The sequence below is a fragment of the Humulus lupulus genome, chromosome 3, assembly GCF_963169125.1.
Source record: "Humulus lupulus chromosome 3, drHumLupu1.1, whole genome shotgun sequence".
NCBI lineage: Eukaryota > Viridiplantae > Streptophyta > Magnoliopsida > Rosales > Cannabaceae > Humulus > Humulus lupulus.
In genome coordinates this window covers 39,377,539-39,402,202 of record NC_084795.1, presented here as the reverse complement: position 1 = coordinate 39,402,202, position 24,664 = coordinate 39,377,539, and the positions used below count along the sequence as shown (strand labels likewise).

At 33.6% G+C, this 24,664-nt stretch overlaps 1 protein-coding gene across 2 annotated transcripts; it reads right to left on the bottom strand.

Moving 5' to 3' along the window:
• Positions 1-21,442: 21,442 nt before the first annotated feature.
• LOC133822553 (UNC93-like protein 1) lies at positions 21,443-24,179 on the bottom strand. 2 transcript variants are annotated; one of them, XM_062254925.1, is made up of 3 exons: positions 23,951-24,179; positions 22,271-23,497; positions 21,443-21,966 (listed from the first exon to the last, which is right to left on the bottom strand). In XM_062254925.1, exons 2-3 carry the CDS (start codon positions 23,443-23,445, stop codon positions 21,738-21,740), a joined length of 1,404 nt encoding a protein of 467 aa, XP_062110909.1. In that variant the 5' UTR covers positions 23,446-23,497; positions 23,951-24,179; the 3' UTR covers positions 21,443-21,737. The 2 variants fall into 2 exon arrangements, with proteins under 2 accessions (XP_062110909.1, XP_062110908.1); XM_062254924.1 differs by having other exon boundaries at positions 22,271-23,477.
• Positions 24,180-24,664: the final 485 nt, after the last annotated feature.

Here is a 24,664-nt window from a genome sequence, read left to right as displayed (position 1 = left end):
TATATTTAGTCATTTTCTCCCTCTATAAATAGGGACTCTTCTTTCACATTTTCTATGTAGTTTTTAGGTAGCAAAACTCTACTAAATTTTAGTCTCATTTCTCATATTTTCTCTCTAGAATTTCATGAGAATGTCTAGCATAATAGGCTAACCTTCTTAGGAAGGTTAGGATGATCCTATATGCACTATGACTTTGTTTGGTATTTTTTATTCACCATGTACTTAAAGCTTATATATTTGAGTGATTTATTTTCTTTCATCTCTATCTCTTCATCTTATTATCTTTATTTATGTTTACTAATAGTATATAGATTTTGTCAAGCATTTTCTATGTATTATCAAATTAGTGAAAATAATATAGATAATATCTTTATCATTTTCTCCATCTCATTCATATATATTTACTTTTGCTAAAATCTATATAGAATTAGTCATGCTCTTTCTATGTATTTTATAAATAGTAAAAGTAATATTTGTGTTAGGTTTTATGTCCAATATTTTATTGCATTATTGCCAATGGTATAATGTCATTTTTAGATTTCTCATAAGATTTATCTCATCCTTCCATGGTAAAGAATATTAATCACTTGAATGCATTTTTGTGAAATATATTTGTGCTTCAATGTTAAATCTTCCAAATGAATAGTTGGGATGTGAACTACCTATTTGTGTAATTTTTGTGAATTAAAGATCCAAATAAATAAGTATGCATATTGGTGACTCTTGATTCTTCCTATTTGTTACTTATTGTTACATCACACTTTATTCTATCTTCATTTCTAATCTTTAAATTTCAAAAACAACAAAAATATCACTTGTTCTATTTTCCTCAAATTACTTATCTCTTAACTTTGTTTATTGATTAACTTTATTTCTTTGCCTCGTTGTGGAATCGAACGCCCGATCTATACTATGACTACCCTAAGTGGAAGTCACGTTTGGGCGTTAAACAGTTTCCCAGAGTTGACAGGAAAAGTGGACTTGCGTGCGAGGGTTTTGCGACAGGTGGTTGGTGGAATGGACAGAGGTACCGAGGCGGACGGCGAGTCAGTGGGGTTCTTGGGTGGAGTATCTTTTGAGGGTTTCTTGGCTTTGGGAGGATTGGAGTGTTTGGTGCGTGCCATTTTTTTTTTTTTTTTGAGAGAAACAAAATGAAACTGAGGAGGAGTGTTTTGGAGTGAGAGGGATGAAGCAAACCCAAGGAGGAGTTATAGGTTAGGCAAGGAATACAAAATGGAAACCAAACTAAAGTGTGATCAATATAAATGGCAATAACCATAAAAAAAAATTATCACCTTTCCTTTTTAAACACATACTCACAATTGACCAAGAATCACTAATTAATTAGAGAGATCAGGATATTATATATCCCAAAGAAAAATATTGAGACAGATCACAAAAATACTAAGCCACTGTTGTAAAAAAAACATATAATTTTTTTTTTCAATCTAAAGCCAGCTGCCAATCACCACGAGATTAATGCAATGACCTGTTTTCAGAGAAGGATTTGTTAACAAAAAAAATCAACAAAATATTTTCAAGTGGGAGAATAAATTATTAACACAACCTGTCTTGTGATGGTACAGAATCAGGATATGAATAATCAGGATTAGTCACTTAGTATATTAGAGCACATCAATATGAGTATGAGACAAATAAATTTTGTTATATTTATCAAACATTAGTGTGTGTAGTGAAAGCAAGAGCACATTGTCCCTTTGTGGCATTTTCTTGAATTGGCCTTTTTTGAGGGACCATTGCCCTTTTTGGCAGTTGCAGCCTCTTTTTTGTAGTTGGTAACCATTACGGACGCTATCACGCTCTACTGATGGTAGCCATTTTCAATGGTAGTGTATCCTCCACATAATTTCTAGTTACATGGTTCCAAGTTACTTAAGGTTGGCTTTCACATATCAGTGTAGGTAGCTCTATTCCAAAATGGAGCATGATAAAAGAACCTTAATTAAAATCAAATGCTCATTTTTATTTACCCATATTAATTCATCTGAATATACTGAGGAGGATCCCGAAATTATTCCAAGCCAGAGATTCTGCAACATCACAAAGAAAATTTGATAAAAAATAATAAATTCTCCCTTTGAACACTAATCATTGATTGATGGTTAACAAAAACTTAAACAAAAACATATCATGAATTACATAGATATGGCAGCAACAGTAATGGCAAGATAATTTAAATAACACAAACCCCCAAGGATTTCCTGAGGGAATCAAATCGAACCGAGTCAAGAGCTTTGGTGAAGATATCAACAATCTATTTTTCTACCTCAATATATTCTAAAACTAGAGTTTTATTTTCAACAAGATCTCTAATAAAGTTGTGTCTTATATCAATGTGTTTTGTGCGTGAGTGTTGAACATGATTTTTGATATGTTTATTGCACTAGTATTGTCACGGTATATGATTAGAGTTTCCATTTCAAATCCATAGTCAATCATCATTTGTTTCATCCACAACAATTGAGCACAACAACTTCCTGCAGCAATGTATTCTCCTTCTGCAGTGGAAAGAGAGATAGAATTTTGTTTTTTGCTTAGCCAGGATACTAAGTTGTTACCCAAATAAAAATATCATCCACTCGTGCTTTTCATATCATCACTAAAACACACCAAGTTAGGAATAGTATCTTTAGAGTACCAAATACCATACTCATGTGCACTGTGTACATAGCGAATTATTCTTTTTATGGCTGCTACATGAGACTCCATTGGACTTCCTTGGTACCTTGCACAAACCCCCACACTATAACAAATGTCAGGCCGACTTGCTGTGAGATAGAGAAGATTCCCAATCATACTTCTGTACAATGTGGGATCTGCTTTGACTCCTTGATCATCCTTAGTAAATTTGACAATTGTGCTCATTTGTGTTTTGGAGAATTTTGCAGAATCAAGACCAAATCTTTTAACAAGATTTTTTGCATATTTTCTTTGACAGATAAATGTCCCATCTTCTAATTATTTGACCTGCATACCTAAAAATAGGTTGATTCACCCACCATGCTCATCTCAAATTCCTCCTTCATTTGATGAACAAATTTCTGCACTTCAGAGTTAGATGTAGAACCAAACACAATATCATCAACATATATTTGAGCAATTATTATATCTTTCTTGATATGTTTAATGAAAAGTGTTTTATCTACTCCACCTCTTCGATACCTATAAGATACCAAAAAATGTGTCAATCTTTCATACCATGCACGTGGAGCCTGTTTCAATCCATATAGAGTCTTTTTTAATTTGTACACATGGTTTGCAAAATGAGAATCTTCGAAACCCTTATGTTGTTCAACAAAGGCTTCTTCATTCAAGATTCCATTTTGGAATGCAGATTTTATATCCATTTGGTGTAATTTGATCTTCATGAAGCAAGCAATTGCTAATAAAAATATAATATATTCAAGACGAGCAACTAGAGCAAATGTTTCATCAAAGTCAATTCCTTCGACTTGAGTGTACCTTTGTGCCACTAACCTAGCTTTGTTTCTGATAATGGTGCCAAACTCATCACTTTTATTTTTAAAGATCCATTTTATTCCAATTACATTCACATGATCAGGTCTTGGCACAAGGGTCCACACCTCATTTCTTGATCCAGGATTCATCTGTCAAGGCTTCCTTAATTTTTTTGGTTCAAGAGAAGAAGTAAAACAAGCAAATTGAACAAGATTTGCGTACCTTCTTCTTGTGACCATGCTATCATCCAAGTTTCCCAGAATAAGGTCTGATGGATGATTCTTCTTTACCCTAGTTAAGGGTTCTTTTTTAATGGAGTCTAAGATAATAATTGAGTCTTCTGTTTCATTATTAGCTGAAACAGTTACATCGGTTACTTGAATTGTTTCATCAAACTCAGATTCTTCTCCTCTGCCTTGTGTGTTGAACCATCAGGTTTCCTACTTGAGTCATCAGTCACATTTTCAATGAATCTTTCAATTTCAGGCTCTGCTGAGAAATTTACAAAATCTTTTTCATCATCCACAATAACATTAGCAGATTCCATGACCGTTTGAGTTCTCATGTTATAAACACGATAGGCTATACTATTCAAGGAATAACTAAGAAAAACACCAACATCGCTTTTAGCATCAAATTTACCAATATTTTCACGATCACACAAAATGAAGCACATACCACCAAAAACATGAAAGTAACTTACACTTGGTCTTTTTCCTTTCCAAATTTCATAAGGTGTTAATAGCTTCTGCCTAAAGTCTTTTTGACAACTTTTTGCTATTGAACATTACTCTTGTCATCTCTTGCAAAGTATGATTTTTCCTTTCGACAACTCCATTTTGTTCAGGAGTTTTGGGAGCTGAAAATTCATGAGAAATACCACAAGATTTACAGAAATCATCATAAATATTATTTTCAAATTCTTTTCCATGATCACTACAAATTCTAACAAATTTTCCAATGTTACAGTCTTTTTCAACCTTTAGTTTGATACATAAGGTTTTAAAAGCTTCAAAAGTATCAAATTTTTCTCTCAAGAAATCAACCCAAGTAAATCGTGAGAAATCATCCACACAAACAAAAATGTATTTATTACCATTTAAACTTTCCACCTGAATTGGACCCATAAGATCCATATGAAGCAATTCAAGAACTTTGGTTGTGTTCATATCAAAAATACCTTTGTGAGTGATTTTCAATTGTTTACCTAATTGACACAACTCACATTTACCTGGAGATTCTTTTCCCAATTTGGGCAATCCACGAACAAAACCTATAATTAACAACTTTTTCAGATGTTTAAAGTTAATGTGACCAATTTTTTTATGTTGTAGATCTGTGGAATTCATCATAACCGAGTGACATGTTAAAGATTGGGAAAGAGTATAACAATTGTCAATTGATCTAACTCCTTTTAGTACACAATTTCCATTTTTATCAATAACACATAAACCACCACATGAGAAGTTAACAGTAAATCCCTAATCACAAATTTGACTGATGCTAAGAAAATTAGCTTTCAGTCCTTCAACAAGAAGCACATTTTTTTAATTTTGGTAGCCCTTCAAGATTTAGGATACCTTTTCCAATAACTTTACCTGTCATACCATCACCGAAAGTAACAGTACTGTCATTAGAAGTTTTAAAGTTTATAAGACAATCTTTATTACATGCCATGTGCCTAGAACACCCACTGTCAAAGTACCATGAGTCGGAGGTATGTGTTCAATGACACGTAAAAGCACCTAGACACTTATTTTCACCTTTTTTTAATCCATGTTTTCTTAGGAGCAAATTTCTTTTGCACCTTGATTGGTTTGTTATGATGAAAATAATTTGTCTTTCAAAGATTCATTAATGCAAAATATTTTGGTCGAATGTGACCTCTTATTCCACAGAAAGGACAATCAGGAATAAATATTTTATTCCGAGGATCAAGATTCTTACCTGATTTCCCAGAAAGTTCAGAATGTGATGTAGCAGGATCAGAACCCTGGGTTGTAGGATCATTTGAGGTGCCTACTACAAACATTGTTTTTCCTTTTGTTTGTCCACCTTTTGATCCTAGCCTTGCATAATTTCGTTGACCTGCATTTTGAACTTCTTCAAAGATAGTGGATCCAAGATTGAGCATTTTTACATTTTTCTTAATGAGATCAAGTTCTTTTCTCAATCTGTTAATCTCACTATTTTTGACAGAAATCTTTGAATCAAAATCTTTAGCGTTAGATTCAAGTTTATCATTTCTAACAGTAAGAGATTTTATGATTTTTGCATTGGATAGATTAACATTACATACTTTCCGCCACTCACCAATACATCTTTTTGTAAGATTCTTCAAGAGAATCTTCATGAATGTCTGATTCATCAGAATCATAATTGATATCATCAGTAATATCAACAACAGCATATGAACCTGTGTTTGTCTCAATAGAATTGTTTAGACATACAAGTTTCTCTTTTTCCTGCAAAAAATGTGGTAAGCTAGAAAAAATAGAAGTTAATGTCATACTATCACCTTTCTCATTATCACTGTCACTCCAAGTGGTATTAAGACTCTTTTTATTTTTCTTTAAGGTAATTGGACATTCAACTTGGATGCACTACACCAAAATACCCATTTTGTGTCAGTCAAACGCAGCAGTCAACGCAGTAGACTGACGTCGTTGACCAAGAATAAACATTTTTGGCAATTGAGCACTGCCACAAATGCAGGGGCAGTTGCATTAGTGATAACACTAACGTTGTTAATTGGCAAAGTTTGCGTCAGTGGCCAACTGACGCCGTTAATACACTGTTTGTGTCAGTGGGGCACTGACGCAAATGGTGCGCCCAATATTAAATCCCAGCCATCCACCCCGAGCCCTTCATTCTCCCAAATTCAAAACTTAGGTTTTCTCCCAAAAACCAGCGGCGCCTCCGACTTTCTAGACCCATTTTGGTGAGTTTCTTTTAATTTTAAGGTTAAATTAATGAATATAATATGTTTATGAACCTTATACATAGTTTTTTTTTAATATTTTGTATAGATTTATGATTTTGAAGATTATATTGTTTGAAAAACCGAAACCCAACAACCCTCATCTTGATTTTTTCTCTGACTGGGTTCGCAGGGTCATTTATGTGGTTGGGGTCACGGGGGTCGTGGGGGGTGGCTGGGGTCGCGGGGGTTGAGAGGTGGCTACTAGGGATTGGGTACAAGGGGGCTAGGGTCGCATGGGGTGGCTGGGGGATGGGTACACTGGTTGGGGTTCATAATGTTTTTATTTTTTTTAATATAGCATTTGTGTCACTGCCCAACTGTCACAAATGCCACGTTTGTGACAGTGCCCAACTGATGCAAATATCAGGCTGATTTGCATGATGCGATTCCGCGTCAGTTTCAAAACAGACGCAAAAAATCAATTGTGGCAGTTAGGAACTGTCACAAATGACCTTTTTTTGTAGTAGTGAGGTGACCATAGCCTTCACATTCCCTGCATTGGATCCCCTTTTTATAGAGAGAGGCGGTTTAGAGAAAGAATTACCTTTCGAAAAGCTCTTTTTGTTGCCTAACTTTTTCATATATTTTTGAAATTTTTTTGTAAGGAGGGCCAAGTCACTTTCTTCTTCTTCCACTGTGAAATGATGCTCATAACTTTTCAAGGCTATGGATTTTTCTTTTTCTTTCTCCTTACCCTTGACTGGTTTCTCTTTTTCCCTGATCTGTTGATTGAGCTCGAAGGTTCTTAAAGAACCCATTAACTCTTCTACTTTCATAGTACTCAAATCTTTGGCTTCTTCCATGGCAATCCATTTTGTGCTAAATCTATCAGGTATGACACGAAAAAAAAAATTGCAGCAAAATAGATTCTTCTAATTTTTCACCCAAGGCAAAAAATTCATTAGCAATATATCACTACAAGAAAATGGACTCTTTACTTACACATATATGTGTAAGTAAAACTTAGTTATGTGTAAGTAAAACTATTTACTTACACATAGAATAAATGTAGAGATGTGTAAGTAATATTATGTGGGTAAAGGTTTTGCTTACACATAATTATATGAGTAGGTAAAGGTTTACATAATTATGAGATGATGTGGCAATGATGTAATTGATTACGTGTCAATGAAATTCTTATGATGTGGAGATGACATGTCAATGATGTGGCCGGTGACATGGCTAAGGATGTGGCGATGACATGTCGTTGTCATGTGTCAAAACAAAACAGTGACACGTGTGATAATTTCATGTGTAAGTAAATATTTATTATGTGCAAGGAAAACGTAAACTATGTGTGAGTAAAACATAAATTATATGTGGACAAAATACTTTCATATGTAAATAAAACTGTAATTATGTGTAAGTAAAAGATTTTTATGTGTAAGAGTATTTAAATTTTATTGAATTTTAATATTAAAATTATTTTGAAATAGATCAAAATAACTAACAATATCTTATTATTATTTTTAAAAAGCTAATAATATTTATTATAAAATGGCTCATCTGATTAATCTCTAAAACACTACATATAAGAGTAATCTATAGAATACAAACTAATAATAAGTCATCAAGGTAACCAGTAGAATACAAAGACTAAGTTCTCTCATATCAAAGTATAGAACACAAAACTAAGTCATTACAGTCTCTAAAACACATATACTAAGTGTCACAGTAATATCTAAAGCACATGTATATACAAGTATCCTAGCTAGTAGTCTCCAAAACATATACTACAAGTCATCATAATACTTCAAAAACTCTTGAGAGGGAACACCATGTGTATCAGCATGATCTGAATTCGGATCGGACACAGACATGCAATGTCTTGAAGGTGGCATGAGATTGTTGTCTTTTCGCACTTGTCGACACTCATTAAGACCCTTCAAAACCTCTTGAAGTTGCTCATGTAACTCATCATACATCGGGCATCTGCAACCACTTGAATTAGTATCAGAAGTGGTTGTGGAAGTAAGTGAGTGCCCCCACCCTCGTAGGCGAACAAAATTCTTCCCAAGAACACACTCCAATACTTCTGGAGGAAGCTCATTTCTTAAAGTCATCATACGATCCTACCAAAAAAATCATAATATAATTATACAACTTATAAATAAATTTTTTTAAACTTATGAAGAATGTTTGAATTTGACTCAACACCAATATTTCTTGAATTTGCAATAGTCCCAAAATGAACAAAACCAATAGAGCATACATGACAGAGAAATCAAATATGAAAACAAAATTAACAAAGAAAAACATCACACCAAGTTTATCCTAGTTCATCAATAAAAATATATTTCCCACATAAAAATTGGGCACAAAGACAAATATGCTTTTAGATATGTACAATTATTGTACAACTCCTTCTCTTTCTATGTCTCAACACAGATTGCCTTTCAACACTCATAACCCCATTGAACTTTATAACTCATGCTTTGGTATATAATGAAAACTATACAAATGACAAAGGACCTTGCCTATATATACCACCCTAATACAAAGGCAGTGGGTTAAAAGTATAAAATATTAAAAAAATATTAGGCAGAGGTCATTGATTCAAATAAAGTTATAAGAATTACTTACATAGATCTCCTCAAGCTTTGGGGCTATCCATCCATTGTGAGGATCACAATGATTCAGTCTCCATGTCTCAATCTAACCATTGGGTGCTGTCAACACAACTCCTCTACGAATGTGATGTCGTGGAGTGGAAACTGACCCATTTCTTGATCCCCACTTTCTCTTTGATCGACTCTTTGTGTTCTTTGTCGACCAATCCTGATTGAGAATAATCATATCATTAATAAAGTAGTTGAATGTCGAGAATGATCAACAATAGACTCATCTCATATCAATCAAGACTAACAAACAAAGCAATGAATGAAATCAAGTACATAAACTAAAATAAATGATAGCAAACCAGATAAACAACACAAAAAATTATCTTAGTTAAGACTAAAATCAATGATAGTAAAACAGAAAAACAACACAAAAAATCATCCTAGTTCAGACTAAAATCTTAGTCCTACATTAAGCTGAGCCCACCAACAAGCTTCACTAATCAAAAGAATGAGTATACATTATTCAAAAGTCTTAGTTAACTCTCAAGTGCTTGATTGCTCACACACAGCTAATCCATGAACACAAGTATATATCATTTTGCTAATCTCTCCAAAACAGTAATTAGATATCACAAACTCACAAGACATTATTTCCTCTCTTCTTACATCACAATTCAATAAAAGAGATTACTGAATTGTTATTTATAATAAGAGTCGAGCCACTTTATTGGTAAGCCAAGCCATTCAGTTATAACTTAACAAAAATAATAAAAGAGCAACTAAGAATTTGGAGAATTAATTAACCACAAAAATTTTAATAGTAAAATATGTTGTATAATTACCTGAAATTTCTCTGACGTCCAATAATCACATAAAATCTCTCAATCTCGATGTTGATTAACCTTTAACTCTGGATGGGGCTTCCTCTTAGCTAACTCAAAATCTCTTAGCTAATTATTTGATAGTAATTAGCTGGGCATTTTTTTTCATCAGGAAACACATCTTTCAACAGATTCAACAACTTCTCAAAGGAGTCGTCTGTCCACTTACATAATACCTTAATGTTCATCAACTTTACAATGAAACTTAGAGCTGAATATTTTTCACACTCAGTAAATAAGGGATTGCTGAATATTTTTCAACAAAGGGACAGTCATCTTCAACAATATCATCAATTGGTCCAATATAAAAATAACTACCACAAATAGCATCATGCAAGCCAGCTCCCAAATCATCATCTTGATCTTCCTCAACCTCCTCATTATTACAATCATTTCCAATTGACTCTTCCACTTGTTGTTCACCATGGTGGTACCACTTAGTATAGGTTTTTTAAGAACCCATAAGTTAATAGGTGTAACTTGCAAGTACTCAAGGGGTGCGATTCATTATTCAAGCAACGATGACAAGGACATAATATCAATCTCATAGAGTTCTTGAATTGCGACGCCATAGTTATGAAGTCATTAACACCAACAACATATTCATTAGATAATCTATCTGGTATATTTATCCAATCGCGATCCATTTTCAATACTAAAAACAAGAAACAAAGTTATTAAATTTGATCATATTAAGTCTAGAGAGTATTTGTATATAAATTGGTGTGTAGAGAACATGGATATGTTGATGATGTAATTTTTAGGCTTATAATAATTGAGTAGTTTCATCATATAAACAATAAAGAATCAATATAGACTAAAAATAAAATATTGATAGGCAAATACAAACAAAAATATAACTCAAATTATAAGGAAAATATAAATAACAAGATATTACTCAATTAATTCAATATTTTTTAGCTAAGACAACATAAACATTTCTCTAAAAAATTGAGCAGCAAAACATGACTTACATATGGAGCTCTTGTAACTAAAATAAACAAGCATATCCTCACTAAGACAAAGTTTCCTCTGTTAATACAACATATCCAATTTAGAATATGAACTAAATTCGTAGGAATGAAATGAATAAAAATAATTATTATGGCTAAATTTAAAACGGACAACACTTCCCCTATATTTGTAACCTAACCATCTGTCAATACAGCTTCAAATATTTCAACCACTTCAAACAACATGCAATTTTTCTTCCTTATTTCTCCCCCAGCACACAATTATATATATATCACATAACCTACTTTACTAAGACATGCAAGTTGTCTACCTTCAGCTATCACCACAGCACACAATTATAATCCCAAACCCTACTTCACTATGGATGATGTAGAGTCCAAGAATTTTACTTAGCTAAGTAGATAGTAGTATAATAGTAATAGTAGTATTATTGTTAACTGTGGATTTTTGGTTCAGACAGGGATTTATTTGGACACTCATAGTAGTACTTGTAGATTTTCTAAGTTTAACCTATAGTTTAATAATATTAATTTTAACCTAAGGTTTGATTAATATAACTGATATTGAGGATAATATATAGTATACTATAAGGTTTAAATAAGAAACAATAGGATTATAGCACATGTTATGTATGGGCTATTAATGATTAAGTATTTTGAGGATTTAAATTTATTAAGGGTAAAGTTTGAATGCTCTAAGGTCAGTCAGCAGCTTTGAAAACGTTGGAAGGCTTAGTCAAGGCTGTTTACTCAATTTGAATTAAGCTAAAAATGTGTAATTTTGTGTTTAAATAATCAGCGTATGCCGATATATCACAGCTATAGGGGGCGATATATCGCAGCACGAAGATACAAAAAACATGAAACGTTGCACGACTGCCTCGGGCATACTGGCCCAGACGATATATCGCCTACAGGGGGCGATATATCGCCCTTCTCAACACATTTTTGAAAGTTTTTGAAATCATTCTCCATTCAAACCTTCAAACTCTTGATAAGTCCAGCACCTTTTTGAACAAGTCTTCAGCCTCTGTTGAACGATAATTCAAATTATTTTCACTTAAAAAGCCATTATTTTTATTCAAGTTAAATTAAGATCCTTTCATTCCTAAACTCTATAAATAGGACCTAGTACCCAGCCATTATTCATCTTTTACTCTAAGTTCAGAGGCTGCAAGTTGCTAGGTGAGTGTGAGAGTGCAAACACTTGGGTTGGGAATCATAAGCTTGATCATCATAAGCTTATCAAACACTTGGGTAGTAAGATTTTATAGCATTTCGGTTCAAGGTTTAGATCAGTCTTATAAGTTTTCAAGGTATCCCAAACTCTAGTTCGTTTCTGTACTTTTTCTTTAAAAGTTCTCATAGTCTTCTACTCATTCTAACCTTATTCTTATTTTGGTTAGGAAATCTAAGTTCTTGAGCAAAAGGTTTTGGTAAGTATATTTTAAAAGTATAGTTCCTTCATCTCTTTCATCTCTTTTTCTTCAATAGACTCACCCTTTCATAAATGGTTTTTAGGAGTGTTCCAAAGTCTCAACTCTGTCCTCATATCCCGGTAATTTTGGTAAGGAAAATAGGATAGAATTTATATGTTATATGGTTTTATATGTTATCTTATGTTTTTATGTTATGAAATATGTTATGTTATGTATGTTTGTAGGCTTGGGCATATGACCCATATGACTAACAAGCCCCAAATGGATTATGGGCCTATGACCTGCTTAGCTAGTAGGACCCCACTAATCTAATGGGCATATGACTTGTTTAGTCTATGGGACCCCAAGTAATAATGGCCATTATAGTATGTGTATTTTATAAGTGTTATGTTATGTTTTTATGTTTCTTATGAAATTTATGTATATGAACTATGTGTTAGATTTTTTTTCCTTGCTGGGCATTAGGCTCATTCCTTTTTGTTTATATGTGCAGGAAAATAGTCTTAGTGGCGGGAAAGGTTCTTGGAAGCTTGGAGAATGTGTATTGAGGCAGAATGGATTCAAGAGCCGAGCGTTTCGATTCGAGGATGTAGTTTTGGTTTTTACATGTATTTTTCCGCACTTGTTATGTAATCCCTTTTTATTTTAAATTATGTTATGTTTTGTTTTTAAAACAATAGGATCCCATATCCTACTTGATATTTTATGTAAGTTTAACTCTTATTTTTACAAGTTTCTTAATAAAGTTATGGTATTTTCACTTGTAAGTTTTATTAAGGATTAGTATGTATAGTTTTCGTTAATGGTCCAAAAGTCTAGAGTAGTTGGGTCATTACAAATGAATATTTAAGATATTCAAACTCCTCTATAATATTAAAAAGAATAAAAGATTATACATCTTCCAATAAATAACAAGCTTTTCCAATGCTCCTTGCTAATTCCACTACCTAAAAATAAAATTAATGCTTGAAATATTATAACATGGAATATATTGTACTCAAAAGCAATACAAGTATTTTTAATTAATTTTGTGAGTATAGAAATAAGGGTTTTATATGTATTTAGTCAAAAAATATCAGTAGCTCATTTTCCAGGATATTCATCCATGTATGAGCTTGTATAGTAGTTTAGTCTGTAAACGATGATAAAAGTATGTTGTGATTGGTTAATATAATTTTTCAGGTTCTCACATGGTTGCGGAATAATAAAATGGCCAGAATCATAAAGCTATGTTCTCCATAAGAAAAACATACAGCATGCAATGGTGACTATAAAGATTCATTGGAATTGACTTGCAGAGAAATCAAGCTACTTGAACAAATCAACAAATGATATAACCCCCTAAGATTGCCAAAAGTATTAAAAAAAAAAAGTTTTCAATTCTAAAAGGTAATAGTTCTCCACATGAGATGCATTCTCCTCCACTAACTTTCATAGCACAGTGTATGTAATTTGTGAGAAAAAGTTGCATTAGCTAGCAAGTCATTGAAAGAAATAAGATACACACACGCATATAATTATATATAGAGAGAGAGAGAGAGAAAACTTAACACGAATTTTAAAAAGTGCAAAAAATAAAATAAAAAATCGGAAAGAAAGGCATCATTGATTTAGTGTTTACAGGCTACAAATTTATTTGGTAAAGTGAAAATACGACATTAGTGTTTGATTGGAGGACCAAAGTCCCTTATCACTCCATTTGACCAATAAAAGTCAAGTTTCGCGCACTTTAGTTTTGCAGTAAGCGATCTAAATCACCAAGATCAAGATCACATAGTTGATCTAGTGTTTAAAGGCTCCAAAATCTATTGATAAGTGGGAAAATGTAAGATCAGTGTTCAATTGGAGGCCGAAACTCCTTAACCCCCCCTTTTGACTACTAAAAGTCAACCTTCCTTGATCAGCAAGACTAAGATTACACCTTAATCTAGTGGTGAAAGGATCCAAAATTAGTTGTCGTGAGAGGAAATACATCATATATACATTTATGTAACTAAATATATGAAAAATACGTGTAGCTAAAATTTTGTACATGTAACTTTTACTTACACATATGTGTCCTTACACATGTCCATATGACGTGTAAACAAATCTATATTTATTTGTTAGGAAAATATGTATTTTCCTCAATGGAAATGGTAAGAAAATTATAACTCTATGCAAAAATATTACAATAAACAATGATTGATTGAATAAAGTGTTACAACTCTATAACTGAAAATACAAATGAACAAAAGAAGAAGAGAATAGTGAAATACAACTCTAAGCAAAAGATTACAAATAAAGTAAAGTTGTAATGCCCCGAATTCTCCGATATGGTTTAATGGCGGGATTAGTAGGCCGGGAGGGCCATAACTTTTTAATTATGTCATTAAATGATAATATGCATGTTTATATGGATTATATTATAATATGATGTTATATGCATGCATGTGGGTCCACATTTGAGTATTATGATATTTTGATAATTTGGCCCGTTAAGGGTATATTTGTATATTTGGGTGCATATTGTGAATTGTGAATGAGATCCCATTATTATGGAGATATATTCGAGCTATTCGGCATGAGACGGTCCTATATAATGGATTAGCGGTTTTGTCATAACGGGGTCAATTATTGGGTAATAGGAATGTTATTTGATGATAAATTGGGAGTATTTGAGATCAGGATGGAATTCTGGAAGTTTTGACTATAATATCCCCGGGGGTGTTTTCGGGACCCCGAGCACTAGGTTTTATTTGAGGTTACTTAAGCTTGAAGTAGCTTGACAGATAGAGTGTACGTTAGAAAAACCTCTCGTTCTCTTTCCGTAGTTCATTTTCACCGTTCGAAGTGTTTTCAAAGATATCTTGAGTTCTAGGAGTCGGAATCAAGCGAGGATCGAGGCATAGCGATCCTAGGAAAGATTAGAAGCTTCTTGACCAAAGGATTTGACGAGAAACCACCCAATTGAAGGTAATCTAGGTTTAAAGTTTTGAGTTTTTAGAGTTTATAAGCTTTGAATTGGGCTTTGCGAGTCGTTGAGTTTTTGGTTCGTTTGAACCTTGGGTTTTGATAGTTTTGAGCCATTGGGAAGCTTGAGAACTTTGATTTGATGATTGGGGAATGTTTAGGTATGATTTTGGAGGCTTTGGGAAGTTGAAAACGTGTTTGGGAATGGCCCAGGGTTGGGGGTCGCGACCCTGTTCTTGGAGAGCCGCGGCCCTTGCTTGAAGAAGCAGGTGGGGAAATTGCTCTTGCTGGGCGCCGCGACCCTTGCTTCAGTGGTGGCTGGGGACTGCGGCCCAAGGTACCAGGGCCCCGGCCCTAGAGCAGGGTTGAGCCCGTTTGAGTGTTTTGGCCCCGGGAACATGGTTTTAGGCCTCGGGATCATTCCTACTACCTATATTAGTTTGGATTGATGTCCTGAAGGCTAGATATTGGTTTGGGAACCTATGTTGATCATTTTTATTGATGGTATCCTATATTTGGTTATGACTAGGTGACCGCTAAAGGACTAAAGGTTGATCGTTCTCAAGAGTCGTTCTTTTATTCATTCTAGCTCGAATCTGAGGTAAGAAAACTGCACACTGTGTATATATGACATGCATGATTGTTATTGAGGCATGTTGGTTGATAAATGTGGACATGGATTGCATATTAAATGCTAGTGAATGTTGATTACTTGTATATGGTACTGACTAGTCAGGGATACTGACCTAAGAGTCAGAAACAGCATAAGCGTCCTGAACGCAGGGCCGAATGAAGATTAGATCTAATCGATATCAGTGTTGAATGGCTCTAAGGCATTAACACTGGACCGACCCTAAGGTCGATGAACTTATAAGCGCTTGGCTAGTCTAAGACTAGTTACTGAGAGCCAGGGCCGAAGGCCTAGGTGGCTGCTTGTCACATGGCTAGGGAACGATGTTCCAGGGTTATGACTCTATGGTCATGAGGAAGGTTATGTTGGTGACCAGTCACCATGTACCCATCCTGGTTAATCTAATGAAAGGTTCACTTACCTGTTAAGCCCCAATGACCCTATCGTCACAAGGCTGAAGGGAGCTATTCCCAATTTAGTGACTTTTTGCTATTGTCACCTATCTGTTTTGGACTGATAGTCCTGAATGATTAGTATGATCATTGTTGATATTATATCATTCTTTATTGTGTTTTCTTGCTGGGCCTCGGCTCATGGGTGCTATGTGGTGCAGGTAAAGGGAAAGAAAAGCTCACCCAGCCTTGAGTGGAGAGCTTAGGTGGTGATGTGTACATATGCGACCGCTTGACCACCACGACCAAGGAGTTCTCAGAGGGACTAGGGGGTTTACCCTATTTTTGTCTCTTAGGTCGGCGGGTTTGTAAATTTGAAGCAGTAATGACCATTTTGTACTATAAACAACTTGTAAATGTTTTGAATAGCTCATGAGCAGTTATATACTTAATAAAATATATCCTTTCCTCTTTATTGTTTTTCCACCTTAACTTGTTAATAACACTTAGAACACGTTTTTAACCAAAGGACTCGGGTACCGGGTCAAATTTCCGGTTCACCGATCACCGTAACTGTTCTGGGGTAACCAGGGCGTTACAAAAGTGTTTGAAACAAATGAAAAGAAAAGATTACAACTCTTAAATAAGAAATACAAGTAAATAGAGAAGAATAATATAAAGATGAAAAGCAATAGAATTATAGAAAGGAACAAGAAACAAAAGATAAACAACTCTCACTCACACTACCAAAGTGAAGAGTGTTGGGGATCACCAACTTGAATAAGGTTTGAAACCTTGGTCAAAAATCTTATTTCCACCTAACTCAAGCACTAAGGGATCTCTCACGGATTATAGGAAATGTTTTATGGAATTATCAAGCCTCAAGGTGTTTCTAGCCAAGTGCTCTAATGGATAGAAAAGTTGTTTTTTTCAAGTGAGCTATAGACTCCTATTTATAGAGTTTAGAGACACCCTTTGAATTTCGAATTCCACCAACCCCCATGAATGTTACCAATGATTAATTGGATTATTATGGAATTAAAAATGAGATTTGGGAGTTATTTGGGATCTTGGAACCGTTCAACACATTTGGAAAAAACTGAAAATTTGGCCTGAAATGCACCTGTGGCCGCGACTAGGGAAATCAGCGGCCACGACCACTACTCTCTGTCCCCCAGGCCGCGGCCACCATCATTCAGTGGTCGCGGCCACAACCCAGTTTCAACACACCAATTTGTGCTGTTTTTCCAAACGGTTCTAAACCCTCCCAATTGATTTTGTAACCCCCAAAACACATTATTGGGGTTAAGATCATATCTCTAACAGCCATTTCACATATGGCTTTATGAAATTCATCTCAATATTGTGTAACACCAAATTTATACAATAAAGGGTAATATTTGGAAGTTACAAATTTGTAACACCAACTATGTTACATATTTGGATATATCTCATATATCTAAATATTGTAACTCTCTATTATATGTTACAATGTGTGACACTCTTTGTCACATTTATTTAATCTTAAATATTATATTATAATATAATATAATATTTCATTATATTATAAAATAATATAATATTTTTTACACATAGTTAAGTGTAAGTAAGAGTATATTTTGCCACATCATCAAACATGTATATACGTTATATTACTTACACATATATGTGTAGCTGAAATTTTGCACATGAAACTTTTTACTTACACATATGTGTCCTTACTCATGTTCATATTATGTGTAAACAAATCTATATTTATTTACACATAAGTAAGTGTAAGTAGATGTATAATTTTACACCTAACCAAACACTTTATTACTTACACATATATGTGTACCTGTAATTTTATATGTGTGACTTTTGCTTACACATATTTATCTTTACAGATGCTCATATTTTATATAAGCAAATCTATATGTGCTTACAGAGAGTTAAGTGTAAGAAAAAATTTAATTACCACGTCAACAAAAAATATAAGTACTTTATTACCTACACATATATGTGTAGCTAACATTTGAATGTAGAATTTTTGCTTACATATTTTTCCTTACACATATGTGTTAGTAAATATATATGTATTCACACATAATTAAGTGTAAGAAATAATTTTATTTGTCATGTGATTAAAATTATGTAAAAGTTTTTTACCTACCCATATATATGTAGCTAAATGTAGTGTTTACTTACACATAATTATTTTGACATATATTAAAATTATGTGTAAGGAAATATATATTTACTTACACATAATTATGTGTAAGTAAAAAATGTGTAGGTAAAAACCCTATTTTCTTGTAGTGATATATCAGAAAACTTTTTATAGAATTCAGTCAAGGTTTCAGTCTCAAACATTTTGAGATTTTCCAATTTTGTTTGTAACATTATAAGTTTGGATCGCTTGACATCAGTTGTTTCTTCAAATTATGTTTGAAGGATTTGTCAAGCATCTTTGGCAGATTCATAGGAGGATATAAGTTTGATATACCCTTCACCAACACCATTGAACAAGGCGTGTAGAGCCTTGTTGTTGTAGCTAGACAACAAATCATCTGCAGTAGTCCAGGTTAGTTCAGATTTTAATTTTGATTCACCTATTTTTTCATCGACCTCAATCGGGGATGTCCATCCATTTAGGATGACTCTCCATGCCTTTTCATCTTGTGATTTTATGAAGGCTCTCATTCTAACCTTCCAGTAAGGATAGTTATAATCATTCAACAAAGGTGGTCGAGTGGTCGAGGTACCTTCTGCAAAGAATGACATTATGCACAAACCCAAATATATATATATATATATATATAAATATACTGAACTAAAAACGCCAAGATCTCACCAAGAGTTTAGTGAACCTGACTCTAATACCAATTGAAAATTCTGTTTATAATTATTACCAACTTTTTATGTTAATCATGTCTGATTAAGAAAAGGTTCAGAAAAAGTGTTTGATAGAAAATTATTCCGATCAATTAAAACTTGATACTGATTAATCAGAATATACACAGAATAGATAAATAAGAACTGGAAGGTAAAAATGACACACAGTGATTTTTACGTGGTTTCAGTATTCTTGCGAATACTACTAGTCCACAGGGCACAAACCCAAAGAAAAAGATTGATTAATAAAGTATCAAAAATATTTTTTGTGTACAATTTAATGACACATCTTACACAAAAAATATTATGTTTTTGCACTAATGAAGAACAAAGTGTAAATATGTTCTAACAATAAAAAATACAAGATATTTAAGATGAAAGAAAATATTTGAAGAAGAAAATCCATAAACTTCATTGCACAAAATGGAAAATCAACATACAAAATAAACACTATCTAGTTATATATTGTTTCATCATCACCTTAATAATCTTAAAAAGATTAGAAACACATATCTAGAATAGAAATTACAAACCAAAAAATTACAAACATAAATAGGAAAATTTGGAGGAGGACCCCTCAAATTTTTCCTCTAAAAACTCATAGAAAAAATGACCAAAAAGAAGAAAAAGATGAAAAGAATGGACTGGTCTTCCAAGTGTAGGAATTTTGTGGTATGACCTCCCTAAGCACCCCCAAATGGTCTTGAAAATTCCATATTTATAACTAAAATGAGAGTATTAAAATAATCAATTTAAATTAATTAAATTTATTAAATTAATTAAATTTATTAAATTAATTAAACTAATAATAATATTATAGGGTGTAATGATGATTTTGTGGTGAAAATGTGTAGAAAAGTTGGGTAAAAATGTGGTATTTTGGGACCAAGGAACAAGGGGACAAGGGTGAAATTGTTGGGCTAAAAAAAAAAAGTGGCTTTGGTGGGTGTTTGCAGCTGGAGGTGTGTTGGGCCGAATGGGAGAGGAGTTGAGTCTTTGAGATTGGGCCTGGGCCCATGTGGCTGGAGAAACTGCTGGAGCATCAGGTGAAGGGCTGTGAAGGCACGACTTTGGACTGCTGGCAGGTGACTTCGGCTGGGCCTGGGGGAGCTGAGGGAAGGAAATGGGCCTGTGGGGTGCAGCTGCTTGGAGATGTGGGCCCAAGTGGCTTCAGTGGTGGGTCGAGTGGGTGGCGTTGGGCCTGGCTGTCTTATGGCATTTTTAAAAATGTTATATTTCCTTTCTTTCTTTTCGTTACTTTGCAAAGCCCAAAAATGTCATAAATTCCATACAAAATAAATATAAAATAAATCATAATAAAATATTTCCAACTATAAAATAAATCAAGTTAATTCTTTGAAAATATTAATTATAACTTAATTTATATTTAACATTTAAGCTCAATAATACAACATTTTTTTACCTCAAATTAAACAGCAATAATTCAAATAATTAACTATAACATTTTACAACAAAATAACTATAAAAATACACAAAAATATATAAAATCAAAATAAACCCAATAAATTCAAAATTACTTTAAAACTTAATAAATCAATTAAAAACTCAATAATTAAGCAACAATTAGCACATAAAAAGTGGAAAAATAACTCTATTTTGTAGAGTTATCAATATCCTATACCTGAAACTTAGGAATAAAACGACATAGATGGTATATTTTTATCAAAAAAACTTTCCTTTTTTTTTTTTTGAGATTTACTCATTTAAAACCAATGAAGTAATAAAAGGAATCAACCAAGATTTTTCTAGCTTGAATATACCAATAAATGTGAGCTCATACACGTTTCTATCACAGAAAAATAAGGAACAATTTAAAATATTTGTCTCTTAATTTGCCCATTGAAGAGGATTTTACAATATTTATGTTGAAATAATATTGTTGTGGGGTCGGCTCCTGCCCCACACTTCATGATTAAAATAATATAATAATAATAAATTATAAAAAAATAAAGTTAAAATCTAAAATTTGTAAAACCCAACTCTATCATTATTTATAATAAACATTTATACTTCTTTCCTTCCCATATTTCTAAAAAGAGATGCTAAGTATAGTTAAATTGATTACTTGAGAAATCCCTACTCCTATCCATGTAGTCTATTTTCACAACTTTCTTCAACCTTCATAATCATACACCACTCCCCATCTTCATTCTTCTCTTTCCAAACATATCCTAATTATAAATAAATATACACATTCATTTAAGATTGAAATACATTTTGCCATATTGGATTAATTAAGTTGAGAGTGATGAGATAGTGATAGTTCAATAAGTTAAAGCAAAACTATAAAACAAAATGTAGTACAATATAGCTTGGGAAACATATGGGCTGGGCTACAGATTCTGACTCTAGCTAGGCAACAACTTTTGATTAACGTGTGGTTCATTGGAAAAATTACACAAATCTTATTTGCTCAAATAGTTTTCTAACTTTTGGCAAACATGGGGAAGATAATAACATCTGTATAAGAGGGGGATAATTGGGGAAGATAATAATCACAATTAAAAATCTATAAGCTGATTTGAAAGTTCCTCAAGGATTCTTGTTTGTCAATGAACAAGAATGGCCTTATTCGATACAGGAGTGCCTTCTTTGGTATCTCCTTCTTCAGATTTGTCCTTTACAGCAAAGAAGACCAAAATAACCAGAAGTGGATAACTCACTGTAGTGAGTGACCAATTCACAATCAATTGAGATAAGAAAGAAACTTTGCGTGTATCAACTTGCCAAGCAATAGCTGCCCCAGCACTTTGTACACCCTTATAAAACCCAACATACCTGTAGAAAAGTGCAGAGACAAACAAAGAAAAATTGTTACTTTCTGCTTAATGATTGAAAGGAAAGGGAGAAGGAAAAACTTTGCTGGGTTGAAGGTAAAAGTTATCACAATTAAACTCTGTACTATCCTATTTCTCATTAGGAGTATAAACAAACACATGAGTAAGACCATGTTGAGCTATGATCCAATACTGATATCAATGCCCCTGAAATCATTACCACATTAACTCAGGACTACCTGATTGTATTGCAATGTTATTGACACATCAGAATTATATATATAGAGATCAGTATGCTGTGTTACCTGCTTAGGGTTTCAGAGTCATTAGCGAGAGTTCCAATGATCCAGTAAACCATACTCTGGTACATGGCATCCAGCAAACCATAGCTAAAATACAAGACAAATGGCCCTGCAAAATCATCACCTGACTTTTTGAAATCCAACTTCTTAAACCAGTCTTTGGCTACATCATCTCGGTTATACTGGACCTGCTTGGCAAGCCCTCCACCCCAAATCACGGTGCTAAGAATTGCAACCACTGCAATTCCAAGAAAACCCCTTGACCTCCTACTCTTGAAGCTGAAATCCATCAAGTAACCAATTCCAATTGAGCCTATCATTTGTGCACCCCAGTAGAACACATTGTTCAATCCTCTAGTCCTCAAGTTAAACAGCACCCCATTAACGTTATTGAACTGATAAGTGTAAAAAAAATTACTGGACCAAGCAGCTGGAACTATTAGAAGCATCTTCCAGTTCAAAAAAAGCTTGATGATCTCAACCATCTCAGTTGAAACATTGGAGTACTTAATGTTACTACATCTAGTCCCGTCATCACGGACAACCTTATTTGGGGGCAAAATAGCCAAGGAAATAAGAGCTCCTACGGTCATGAAGCACATGAAAGCTATGTAAGTAGCATCATTAACAGAAGCAGCCTCAGTTCTGTGGTAGTTGAGAATAAAGGGAATTAGACCACCAATGACACCTCCCATGTTGAAGATGCTCCAGAAAATGGAGATGTATGTCCCTTTGCGATCAGGTGGGGGATAAGAAGTCATGATGGCACCTTGGCCAGCCCACAGAAGGCCTGCACCGACACCAAGAAGGGCTCCAGCAGCAATGGCAAAGTCCTGGTTCTTGTGGTGATTGTAGTAAAGGAAAGAGCCTGCATAGAGAACATATGTCAAGCAGGCAGAGAGCAGGGTGAGATGGGGGCCTAAGATGTTGTATATGCCGCCACCGAGTATGCCAAAGATGGCGAATGTGGTGTAGAGAGCGGTGAGGGCGTTGTCTGAGGCTGTGGGGTCAACTTGGCCTCCACCTCCCATGCCTGAGAGGGCATTGAACATGCCAGGGCAGCAGAAGCAAACTAGGCCAATTAAGATTATTTGCACAAGGGGAGAGTTGTATCTGAATACGGATTTTTTTGGAACTTCATTTTGGGTGGCTGATTCTTGGTCTACTTCAACACCCATCTGGAATTAGAGTACCTTTCGCACCTAGCTTTCTGCAAAGATCAGCAGATTACTAGAATTGATCATAACAATTTGAAAGTATAGACTTGGGAGTTGGGATGTTACTTTATTGTAATAATTATAGACATTTTACATGGAATTGAACTAATTTCAACAAAATTATGTTGGTATCATAACCAACAACCATTACAATAATCAACTACAAGCCTACGACTATTAAAAAAATCAACCAACATGTATGAAATCTGTTTTTTCTTCTGTAAAATTATCAGCAGCATAAGAATATGGTGACTTTGTGAAAATCATAACATTGGCTTTTTTGAAAAGTTACATAGGTAGATAAAGTTAATAACTTTCCGTAGAAATAGGTGTTTCCAATGAGCAGTCAACCCCAACAAAAATTGAAACAAAATAAACCAATTTCTGCAACAGATTTGTAAATTACAGAACCACATAAACAGAAGAGTCAATTACAGAATGTAAAAATCCCAATTTGTCAACTCACATTTTTCTTTGAGGACGAACAGGGTTTTGTTGGTTCCTCCTTATAGCCTCTGAATCCAATCTCACTACTCAGCTCTCTTTTGACCAAAAAATTAAAAACAGAGGAAAGAAAAGAAAAGAAAAGGTTTTATTTTTTTAGAAAAATGACAACCGATTACTTTAAAGAGAAAAGTGATGAGAAAGAGAAAAGTGAAAAGGGTAATAGGAATCTAAGTATCAGATTCAATCCTTGTTCATAAGCAAAATGATCACAATAACCGCTTTTATAGAATACCGAATTTGCAGCATTAAAACAAGTTACTTTTCCACCTAATATTCAAATTTTTTTATTACTTTGATTATTTTATTGCAAGTAATAAAGGGATATGGATTTTTTCAATGCCTTTCCAAAAAAAAAAAAAATACTTCATTTATGCCTATTATTCCGAATTTTTTTTACCAAATTAATTACTCATGACTGACCTAGGGAGCCCCTTAGAAAGGATTATATTCTTATAATGGTATGAATGTGAATCAAACTATAAATGCTGCCACTCATGTATGAACCTTTTATGTACTTTCTAATTTTGTTGATTCTAAAAAATAATATATTTTCTAACTAAATATAAACTAGATATCAAAAATACATTTTTGAAGATTAAACAATTCCAATGTAAAGTTTGTTTTTTCTACGTTTAGGGATTCACTTCCCAAATAATTAAAATATAAATATAGA

What these genes read in the sequence shown, in the direction of transcription:
- LOC133822553 (XM_062254925.1), bottom strand. Translation starts at nt 23,445, where the DNA reads ATGGGTGTTGAAGTAGACCAAGAATCAGCCACCCAAAATGAAGTTCCA. An exon ending in GACTCTGAAACCCTAAGCAG is followed by an intron (nt 21,967 to 22,270) that starts GTAACACAGCAT and finishes ACTTTTCTACAG; the next exon opens with GTATGTTGGGTTTTATAAGG.